The sequence below is a fragment of the Gekko japonicus genome, unplaced genomic scaffold (genome assembly GCF_001447785.1).
Source record: "Gekko japonicus isolate JY-2015 unplaced genomic scaffold, Gekko_japonicus_V1.1 scaffold326, whole genome shotgun sequence".
Classification (NCBI taxonomy): domain Eukaryota; kingdom Metazoa; phylum Chordata; class Lepidosauria; order Squamata; family Gekkonidae; genus Gekko; species Gekko japonicus.
Window position 1 is genome coordinate 530,255 of NW_015165245.1, and position 12,046 is coordinate 542,300.

Sequence of the window (12,046 nt, forward strand, 5' to 3'; positions counted from 1 at the left end):
ATGCCATAGAATCCACAGCAGTCATTTCTTCCAGGGGGACTGATCTCTGTAGCGTGGAGATCAGTTGTAATTCCTTGAGATCTTCAGGCTGCATCTAAAGCCTGGCAACCCTAATACAGATATAAAATGAAAAGGCATAACCCCGTGCATGCACCCTAGGAACCACATTGAAGCTTGGGCATGATTTAGAGCTATATAGATGGCATGCTATTAATGTAATTTGCACAATATTTCCACTAATTTAATGGATAGGTAACGGTAAAGGTTTCCCTTACTTGAAAGCCAGTCGAATCCGACTCTAGGAATGTGGTGCTCATCTCCGTTTCCAAGCCAAAGAGCCAGCGCTGTCCAAAGATTTCTGTGGTCATGTGGCCGGCATGACTAGAATGCTGTTACCTTCCCACCAAAGTGGTACCTATTTATCTACTTGCAATTGCTTGCTTTTGAACTGCTAGGTTGGCAGGAGCTTGGACCAGAGACGGGAGCTCACTCCATCATGCGGCACACTCGGGTCTCGAACTGCTGGACTACCAACCTTCCAGTCTGCAGTTTAGTGTCTTAACCACTTGAGCCACCGCACCGATTTAATGGATGCATTCTGCTAATTGTAGACTATCCTACGGAGAAACATTCAAAGACCCATGGGGGGGCACCAGCCAACAGTATTCCCATCCCTATCTCAATCCCCAACTAACATCTAGTCTTTTGCATTTATAGATGACTATTGGTTTCTCCTAATCTTTATGGTATAGTATAGAGCTCTAGAACATCTGATTCTCCTAGACTGTATGGTCATAGGGTCGCCATAAATTGGTAGTGACGACAGCACTTCACATACACACAGAGAGAGACTATGGTTCCTCCAAGGAAACTGATCTTCGTAGTTCAGAGATCAGCTATTTTATTTTATTTATTGATTTGATTTCTAAACCGCCCTTCCCCATACTTGGGGCTCAGGGTGGTGTACAACATTCAGGGATACAATCATAAATTTAAAATAGATTAAAAACAATAAAACAGATGCAGTGACCATTCCAGATGGTGACTATCAAATCACCTTACCCCAACGTGGGGGAGTGAACAGAAAGGAGGCCAGGCTAATTTTAAAAAGTTGCTGCCCTAAACCATAGGCCTGGTGGAACGTCTCTGCCTTACAAGTATCCCAGAAGGATTCATGGCCCCATCTGTGAATATACATTAGAGTAAACTGTAAAGCTGCAGTCCTATGGGTACTTACTTGGGAGGATGTAACCAGCATGAAATTCATTCATACTTATATGAAAGTGTATATAGAATCAGGATTCACAGAGGTTTCCATTGGACTGCACCAATGTAAATGGATATAAAAATTGTTTCTTAAGAGTATAGACAGACAGGCAGGGAGCATCTCATTTTCTCCTCACCCACTATTTCCTCTTCCCCTTCCCTGAAAGCCCCACAGCTTTTTCCTGCTTCCTTCTCTCCTTCCCACCCACCAGCCACCCTACCTTTATCTGCTTCCTATCTTCAGCTTTTCCTCCTTCCCTCACCCCAGCAGTCCTTATCAAGGAAAACTATGGCCCAGTTGTGCAGTGCTGGCAGGCAGCCAGGCCAGGCCCAGTTCCACAAAGATTTGTGTGTGTGTGTGGGGGGGACACATACCTTATTTCTCCACATTATTTCCTCTTCTGGCAAACCCCAAATCCTCACATTTCCCTGCTTTCTTTTCTCCTTCCCAACAATCAGCCTACCTTTTAATTACCCCCTCCATCTTCAGCTGTATTATTTATTTTCTCCATTTATTTTTTCTCCACAAAGGGACCCAAAGCAGGTTACATCATTCTTCCTTCCTCTCCTCCATTTTATCCTCACAGCAACCCTGTGAGGTAAATTAGGCTGACAGCATGTGGCCCAAGGTCACTTTATGAGTTTCCACAGCAGAATGGGGATTTGAACCTGGGTCTCCCAGATTACAGTCTGAAACTCTGCTGTTGGAACCGTAGCAGGCAGCAAAGTTATGCAAATCATGTGGTATGAAGTCACTTGCTGGGTGCTCACAGACCTGCCACTGAGGAATTCTTACTTAAAGGCCAAAACAGCCTTGCCCCCTTCCCCAATTACTGACAGAAATCAGGGTTTGAAGGCTGGCAATACTGTTGTGGTTGCCTAGCAATAGCCACCAAGTGAATTCATTTGTTAAAACTACAGGCACTGCTTATTATTTGGGGAGGAGGGGATTTAGCTGCCCTGTGTATTTTTTTTTAAAGATTATCTGCACGTCTGAGGCATTTTTCTTGTTAGTAGAAAGATCCATCTTGTGTGTGGTTTCAGTTTCTGGATATAAGTATCCACATATTTGGCCATGGTGAGAATTAGATAGATTGATAGTAAGTTTGAATTGAAGCCTGTACTAGGGTTGCCAAGTCTGTCAAACTTACCGGTGGGGGAGGCTCCGATGAGTCCGGGAGTAGGCTCTGTGCGTTTGCGCGCGCGCCGCTACGTCACCAGAAGTGACGTGCGACGTTGCTGACTTGGGGGCGTGGCCGAACTCATCGGGGGGGAAACCATATGGTTTCCCCCCCGACGAGCTCAGCCACGCCCCCAACGTCAGCAACGTGGTCGCGTCACCTCTGGTGATGCAGCTTTGGGGGGCGGAGTTCCCCCCAGGGCCCGATTCTGCCGCGGCAGAAATTGGGCCGCCAAAGTGGGGGTTTCCCCGCCCCCTGCCCCCATTTGGCAACCCTAGCCTGTACTCAGTGCTAGGTCAAATCTGACATGAGTGCATGTCTCTCACCACAGTGGGGACAGGTATACACACCTGAAATTAAGGACCAAGGTTTACTGGTCAGTTCAGGTAGGATTGAACCCTGCTACTTTTGGTTTTATTCATTTATTTAATTTATTATTTGAATTTGTACTAGGGTTGCCAAGTTCTCAACTCTCCTGGAGCGGGGGAGTCCCGGCTTGCTCCGGGAGTCTTCGGGCCCCGGGGAGGAACCCCACCCCCAAAACACGTCACACGGAAGTGACGTAAGCACGTCTGGGAAAAATCATCTGAGGGAAAAACATAGAGTTTTCCCTCGGATGATTGTGGCCCCGCTCTCAATGTCCCGGACGTGCTTACGTCACTTCCGTGTGATGTGTTTTGGGGGTGGGGTTCCTCCCCGGGGCCCGATCCGGCACCACCGGGGAACGCGCCTCCCGGGCGGGGGTTTCCCCACCCCCCTGGGGGACTTGGTAGCCCTAATTTGTACCCCGCCCTCCCCACCTAGGTATAATTGGGTATACATTTTCTTTTAATTATGTTTGCATAATCACGCCCTTAATTTAATGCCTAAATCTATGTATGATTATGCCTATGTCTAGGCCTAGTTTTAGTGCACTGTTGGTCATATTCTCACTTACAATTGGTTGTGTCTTTTTTCTGAATTATTTCTGAATGTTTTTTATATTGCAGTTAGGTTATGCTAAAGATAATTATTTCCTGTTATTAGTTCCTCAGTTGCTGTATGGAGGGAAGCTGGATTTCCTGGTTTTTGATTACCTTTCTGAAATTACAATGTCTTTGCTAACTGCTGCCAAAGCCAAATCTCCAGTAAGTAAATTTGCTCTGTTCTTTAAACAACAACAAAACAAATATTACGAGAATCTAATCTGTTGAAAAATGAATCCGGCAGAAGTCTAAGCATAGCAAAAAGCTCTAGGACCTGTTGAAAAATGAATCCGGCAGTTTGGAAGACTGATTTCTGGTTTGAATTTTTGAAATAACAGAATAGTGAAAACTTTATATGCTTTGTATAAAAACTCTAGTAACCTAAATCTAAAGTCCACTCTTGCTGGAGCGTTATGCAGATATTAGAACCCAGAAAACTCACAGGACTGTATTTAAAAGTGATGGGCCTCCCATGTATATATTTCAAGGCCAGTAATGATATATCATTTTCCCCTTTAACTGAAGCACCTTTCTGTCTATACTGTGGAGAATTAAACATATAAAGGAAAGTCAGAACAAGCTGGGGGGGGGGGGACTGTGAGGAATCATGGGGTTCTTGAGATCCCATAACTAGGGATCCCCTTCCCCCAGCTGGCTTTTCCCATTGCTGCTTAGACTGGCAGGGGGAGAATAATAAAACGTTTAACTGCATGATATCTCTTCCAGGAAAACCCAGAAGTGACATCCCACCTCTGTAGGAATTGGCTGGTTCCTAGAGGGGATTGATGTCACTTCTGGATTTTCCCATAGAATTCTGACTGATTGCTACAGACGTTTGATATCACTTCCAGGTTTTCCAAGAAGTGATGTCACATTATTGCCTGATGCCACCCATGTCTCCTTTCAGTCTCCTGTTGGTTGCCAGGCTGGGCCTGGTAACCCTATTGAGTTGACTGATCTCTCCTCCCCCTTCATATGCTCCTAATAGTCTGTGTTCCTGAAGTTGATTTAGTACTCAGCAGGACAGTTGTAGAAGTTTTCTTCCTTCAGGTTTATTTATTTTCTAGGAATTCCACAAGTATGCAGAAATACCCACCCTGTTGTTTTTGTTATAACTATGTGGGCTAGCCACTTGTATTATTAGATACATGCTGGGGCCTCTGAGAAATCATGATGGGGGGGAGAGAATCAGCAATTCTGAAATCATGCCCTACCAGTGGCGTACTAAGGGGGCAGTCCACTCTGGGCCAAGTTTTGAAGTGTGTCCTCGAAGCCAGTGTCATCCCGCTGCCTCCAGCCAAATGCCTTTCCTTTTATTTTTAAAATGCAGTTCTGGCTGCAGCCACTAGGGATGCAGGGAAGTCTAAGCATAGCAAAAAGCTCTAGGATTGGCTACGCTTCCCTTTTCTCCAAGACTCAAACAAACTTCCTTAACAGATCTTGCTGATAGCTGCTACAGTAATTGCCAGCCTGCACGTCATTTTCTGCAATAGCCTAGCCTATCTCTCTCCCTTTCCTTGCACCCAGTTCAGCCAGATCTTGCAAAGCAGTAGTTAGGGTGTTGCAGCAAGATAAAACAACCTTTCCCTTTCTTACTCTCCCTCTTTTCCACACGTTTCCTCTTCATCTCTTTCTCCCTTCATCTAATTTTTTTGTGTGTTCCCCATTTATTTTCACTTCTTGGTCTCAAGACCTTTGTTAATATTATGCTGTACATTGCACTGGTTCTGCTGGGGTGCACAAATGCCCCCCTTCAGTTTCTACTGCAGAGGTTCTTTGGTTTGACTGTAGTCCTTTGGAAACAATGGACGATGGGGGCACCTTCATGGGGGGGAGCATGTTTCTTAACATCCAGTCAGGTGAAGCTTGTGATCACTATTTCGTGATGCTTTGGATAGTGTTAGTAAAAATTAGTACAAAGACAGACTCTTAGCCAGGGCTTTTTTTGTAGAAAAAGCCCAGCAGGAACTCATTAGCATAACAGGCCACACCCTTGACAGTGCAGCTCATTAGCATATTAGGCCCACACCCATGCCTTCCTTTGGACAAGTCAGGGAAGACACAGGGAGACATTTAAATGCCTCCCCGATCCTTCCAGCAGCACCCCCCCGGCCCGCCTGCCTTGGAGTCGCCAGGGGTGTCGCTCTCCAGGCCTTCCCTCTGTAGCCATGCATGTAGAGGTTTTGGCTGTAGTGGGCGTGGCCAACTCTGATCAGGGCCCTGCAGGAGTCCTTGTGCAGTTCCGCAGGGCCTGCAAGATGGAGGTCTTCCGCCAGGCTTATGAGTAGGAGCCGCCACGGCCACTTACACCACCGCGCCTTTATAGAGAGAGACCACTGGAGGGGTTGGGTAACATATTTCACCACCCCAGCCTTCCCCCCCCTGCTACGCAAGATGTTGGGAGTTTATATGTGCATCCGTAGAATTGATTTTAATTTGTTTTAAATTTGTAGTTTGTATTATGTAATTTTGTATACTGAACGCACTTGGTGCCTTATGTGAGCCGCCCTGAGCCCGTTCGCGGGGAGGGTGGGGTATAAATGTAATAAAATAAATAAATAATAATATTCATTGGTTTTTACTGTTTTTATCCTGTTTTTATGTATGGGCATATCTTGCCCTCTTGTAAGCTGCCCTGAGCCCGTTCGTGGGGAGGGCGAGGTATAAATACAAAACTAAATAAAAAATAAATAAATAAAAGTATTGGAATTTAATTTTTTTTACTGGCATGATTATATATACAAAGTTAAATACAATTTTCCCCCCACTGTCTGAATTTCTTTTCTGGCCATTGAATACAAAGTTTGGGTCCAGAGGCACCCTTAAGACCAAACTTTGTTCTGTTGCTTCAGACCAACCCAGCTACCCACCTGAATCTATTTTCTGGCCATTATTATTATTCATTTTATTTCATGATTATTAATTTATGAAAATTTATGAAAATAATTTGTCATACAGAGGAGGGGCCCTGACCTGGATAGCCCCAGCCTAGGCTGAGATCAGATCTCAGAAGTTAAGCGGGACTGATGCAAAGGCAGGCCATGGCAAAACACCTCTGAAGGCCTCTTGCCTTGAAAACCCTACAGGGTTGCCATAAGTCAGTTGTGACTTGATGGCAAAAAAATAAATAAATACAGGGGGGTGTTAAAAAATTATCCGTCCCAGATGTCAGATAGGCTAAGTACGCCACTGTGCCCTACTACGCAAAATGTTACATTCTATAACTCTCTTCAGTTGCCAGGGACTTGAACAAGCTGATTTCCCCTCCTTTAACTGATGCTCTCAGCCTTCAATTTCTTATAGAGCATTTTACAGGGCCATACTAAGTAGGTCGGCTCAGAATTCTACTCAGGTCTGTTCAATGGAGCTTACTTCCAGGAAAATGTTCTTAGGAGAGCACTGTTAATCCTTGTCATCCTGTTTTTTAAAAGTATTCTCCCCCTTTATGTTTAATTTTATAAAGACATATTTTCTCCTTACAATTTCCCATGAGTAATTCCTTTTTCTGGAATGACAATTTTTTCCCCCACTGTCTGAATTTCTTTTCTGGCCATTGAATACAAAGTTTGGGTCCAAAGGCACCCTTTAGACCAAACTTTGTTCTGTTGCTTCAGACCAACCCAGCTACCCACCTGAAACTATTTTCTGGCCATTATTATTATTCATTTTATTTCATGATTATTGATTTATGAAAATTTATGAAAATAATTTGTCATACAGAGGAGGGGCCCTGACCTGGATAGCCCCAGCCTAGGCTGAGATCAGATCTCAGAAGTTAAGCGGGACTGATGCAAAGGCAGGCCATGGCAAAACACCTCTGAAGGCCTCTTGCCTTGAAAACCCTACAGGGTTGCCATAAGTCAGTTGTGACTTGATGGCAAAAAAATAAATAAATACAGGGGGGTGTTAAAAAATTATCTGTCCCAGATGTCAGATAGGCTAAGTACGCCACTGTGCCCTACTACGCAAAATGTTACATTCTATAACTCTCTTCAGTTGCCAGGGACTTGAACAAGCTGATTTCCCCTCCTTTAACTGATGCTCTCAGCCTTCAATTTCTTATAGAGCATTTTACAGGGCCATACTAAGTAGGTCGGCTCAGAATTCTACTCAGGTCTGTTCAATGGAGCTTACTTCCAGGAAAATGTTCTTAGGAGAGCACTGTTAATCCTTGTCATCCTGTTTTTTAAAAGTATTCTCCCCCTTTATGTTTAATTTTATAAAGACATATTTTCTCCTTACAATTTCCCATGAGTAATTCCTTTTTCTGGAATGGCCTGATACAGCTTTTTAAAATTCAACCACACTGAGGACAGCTGGTTGGCTATTACATATATGGTAGAAACGCTATATGTTTTTTGTATGGCACCAAGACGACAAACATGAATTCTGACACAACATGGTCTATTATATTCTTCCACTGGAGTCCCTCCAGAATGTTTCTGGGGTAGAAAAAGTGTTACATTGGACCTAGTCCTCAGTTGCAGGGATCTTTATTGATTAGAAACATCACTTAGCCAAAATGTTAGGTTTAATTATATCCTTCTGTTAGGAAATATCAGCCCAAGAAAGTCCTATGACTTTTGGAATAAAATGTCACTGAGCTGAATCATGCCAGAGATGCAGGCAGGCAAATAATAGGTTAGTAGAAAGCATGCATTATATCCTAAAGAACACTTAAAAAGTAGATCAAGTTCTTTACTATCTTGCTGATGCAACGAATGTGGCGTCTTCTGCTCAGCTTTCACAGTGCTTGTACTGGGATCATAACTGAAATTAATAGCAGTAGGACTAATAACTAGCAATATGAGGACTGGATTATTTGTCTGATATTTTTCATCTTAGAACTCTTCAAAGGTCTCATGTATGTTTCTGAAATTTTCTCTCTCTGTGGCCACAGATGTGCAGTGGTTACCAAAGTACACACACAGGTACCGATGTGTACTTAATCTTCTGATGAATTGTGATCTAAGAAGCACTGAATATCTGTTTCCATGCGATATGCACATTGGCCTGGATCCAGTGCAGCATTTCTGTGGGCAGAAAGATTTCTACTTGCACAGTGTGACTTTCTTGCCTCCCAGTATAACCCAAAATTGCCCGCCCCCCGCTATTGCTTGGGGGGCGATATGAGTGCAGATATTTTGAGTGATTCTTTTCAGTGGCTTAATCAGAAAAAGACCAAGGGGTGAAACATTTTTTTTTTTTTAAAAAAACCAACCCTATGCTTTGTGAAGGTAGATTTGAAAAGTGGTTTTTTTTTTTAGTACTATTTACATTAATGGTTTTTATGCTCTCCCATAGAAAATGAAACTTTTCCTGCCCTGATAAAAATGTTTGCAAATTAATTGTTATTTATTTATTTCAGGATTTGGGATATACACCTGATTTTGTATTAACTGCAATGGCTCCTTATATAAAGGATATTCATAAGAAAGGTAGGACAAAACACATGTTTCAGATTGCTGCAGTATTTTTAAATAGTGTGTATTGGGCTAGGAAAGCAAAACTAATCTTGTCTTTTAGTTTAACATCTTAAAATATTAGACTTCTGTTATTTTAGTCTGCATGTAGTTTTATTTTACTTGCTATATTTTAATTTGCTTTTCAGACAGAAAATGGCTCCCAAAGAGGCTTACAGCAGTCAAAATCCTATACAAATAAAAATTAAAGTTCAGTACCAAATGCTCCTGGAGAAGGAGGTGCTTAGCTGGGCCTGGGTCTGGGCGGGATAGAGGGCTGCCTGGCTACTGCCTCTCCTCCTTTGGAAAGCCCACAGATTAAACTAAATCAATTAAGGTATTCATTTTACAAGATATACACCCCATCTTTTTGCCCTAACACAGTAATAGCATATATAATCAAAACCTTTAAAAATTCAAACAATAATTACAGACATTATTTATTTATTATTTAATTTTATTTGTACCCCGCCCTCCCTGCCGGAACAGGCTCAGGGCGGCTTTAAAACTAGACATTAAAACTAGGTTGTTTTTATGGGAGTCAAGATGATGATTCTACCAAAATCAAGCTATTTTTTAGCCAATCTACTTGTAGTAATTCCAGAGAAAAGTGTAAAGAAATGGGAGAGCATAATAAATGAACTTATAAGGGAGAGAAAAAAAAACTGGATTAATTGGTGGACTACACAGTGTAATTGATCCAATGGAGGCTTGGGAATATTGTCCATACAAATATATCAGGATGCTTCAAAATTAGCCTAGCAGATAGATTATAAATAACCCAGACCAGGTGCTACTAGCCTTTTGCCCACAAGCCTATGTTCAATGGACATTAAAAGTTTTCCTTTAGTTTAACAAATCTGAGAGGAAAATGGTTTACAATTATAATAGTTCTGTCATTGTGTGCACTTGGTATCTCTAGAAGAAAACTGTCTCCTGGTCTATCCACGTTAGTTTCATCCTATGTAAACAAGAAAAGTGGATAGGTTACTGGGTTTTCAGTTGAGGTCTCCTAAAAAGTGGGAACAATCCAGACTAGACACTTACAAGAACATAGTCCCTAACAACAGAATCATACCTTTTGGCCTGGTCTTCATAACAAGTAATAGCATGGTATAGTTACAGTTGAACATTAAAACATTTGCTCATTAAAAAATTCACAGCAGTGCAGCCTTAAGAAAACTGACTCAGTTTGAAGAGTTAATTTCTCGGGAAGGAAAACATGTTTTATCGAAGATATATGGCTTACTGCTTAACCCTAATGCTACTAATCAACTAAGATTGCATTTAAAGTGGAATAAGGATCTTGGTTTTGATATTTTGGAGGAAGTATAGAGATATACTCTCCTCGGTGAGTTCTTTTTCAGTATGTCTTCTGTTTAAAGAAAACGTAGTAAAACGGGTATACCAATGATACCGTATACCACATACATTTTCATCAAGCTTATGCTGGAACTCTTAAACTCTTAAATCGGACATTACATATGTATGATAGAAATGTGATCATGCTAAAAACTTCTGGAAAGTAATAATAGATAAACTAAGACAGAGTTTAGGCTTTGAAAAGTAGCAACACTTGTAGCAGGGCCTCAGAAGATGGTTGTAGTAGTCCTATAGATTCATAAGGGAGTTGATTTCTAACAAATAATTCACAAATATAACAATCTAGCAAATTATCCACAAAAACTCACAAAAATGTGTTGGTTTGCCTAAGTAAACAAATTAGTGTCATTTGTTACACATCAGCAGCCTGAAAGAAAAATAAATAAAGAACAAATTCTAATCCTGTTTCACTGCAGGGAAGTAGGCAAGCGGCTAAAGGCATGTTTTAGTCAAATGAGACACACATATGCTACCCAACTGTGTCAAACAAAATTAACAAAAATACTTGAGGAAGATATTTATTTGGTGTGTATTAGCCGTGTACACAGTGTTTATGAGTTTGGAACCTTGTGTCTTGCTTAGGTGTCCGCGTTGTCAGCAATGCTGGTGGGATTAATCCGCTTGCCTGTGCTGAGGCTCTGCAACAGGTGGCGAAAAAGGCTGATGTCGACATGAAGATTGCAGTTGTTACTGGTGACAATTTGATAGGAGAGGTATTCTGTTGCGGTTTTTAAAAACACTGTTCTATAAGGGTCTGGTAATTTTTGTGCAATGGAAAAGTAAAACATGTTTGTCATAGAAGCCTAAGGCACAGAGAGATTCTTGGTGCTTTTATTATACAGATTCTGTCAGCATCACACAAATGCAATGGATAAATAGGTCTGCTCCTTTTGTTGGTTGAGTTTTAATTGCTGGTGCAAGCTAAGAAGATTGTGGAAACCAGGAGCAGGATGAACCAGTTCACAGAAGGAGAAGATGAAGGCTAATAGTGTAATCCTAAACAGAATTACATCCTTCTAAATCTATTAAAGTCAATGGTCTCAGCAAAAGCATAGTTGTGTTTAGGATTGTACTATAAATTAGTTTTATTCACAATGAAATTTACTGAGCTAGGGACTCATAAAAGAACTGTATTTCTCCGTCTGAATAATGTCATGTTAGTAAACAAACAAATCAATCAAATGCAGAGTAACTCCACTTAGGATTTCCCTGAAAGATTCCTGATGGGATAGCTTCATGCACCCTTCTAGGCTAAATGATCACCCAAAAATGAAAAGAGAAAATGACTTTAGAGAGAAGGAACAGAGGCTACTACTTTTTCCCTACAAACAGCCTTTTGGATGATCCTAGACTCTTGTCCTTCTACCATGAAGCCAGAAGATAATTTGAGGTTCAATTTTGTCCTGGTTACCTTTGTACCATCTCAGTTGATGCGAACAATGTCTTCTGGCCTGGTAGTCAGTTAATTGTTGACCCATATTTACCAGGATCATTCTGAAAACTGTTTTGATGCAAATTTTGTGTGAGTTATGTTACTCTGCAAAAATTACAGTATTTTATAATATTCAAATGGGTAGCTGTATTGCTTTGAAGCAGCAGAACAAAGTTTGAGTCCAAATGTTAGTAAACAAACAAATCAACCAAATGCAGAGTAACTCCACTTAGGATTGCACTGAAAGATTCCTGATGGGATGGCTTCATGCCCCCTTCTAGGCTAAATGATCACCCAGAAATGAAAAGAGAAAATGACTTTAGTGAGAAGGCAGAGAGGTTACTACTTTTTCCCTAC

General features: G+C 41.6%; 1 protein-coding gene across 1 annotated transcript in view; it reads left to right on the top strand.

Annotated features, from left to right (window-relative positions):
* LOC107109440 overlaps positions 1-12,046 on the top strand; it is a 68,962-nt gene that overhangs the window by 1,400 nt on the left and 55,516 nt on the right. Inside the window, exons 2-4 of the mRNA XM_015410061.1 lie at positions 3,474-3,574; positions 8,781-8,850; positions 10,840-10,970. Coding sequence (XP_015265547.1) covers positions 3,474-3,574; positions 8,781-8,850; positions 10,840-10,970 — 302 coding nt within the window. The remainder of the gene's footprint in view (positions 1-3,473; positions 3,575-8,780; positions 8,851-10,839; positions 10,971-12,046) is intronic.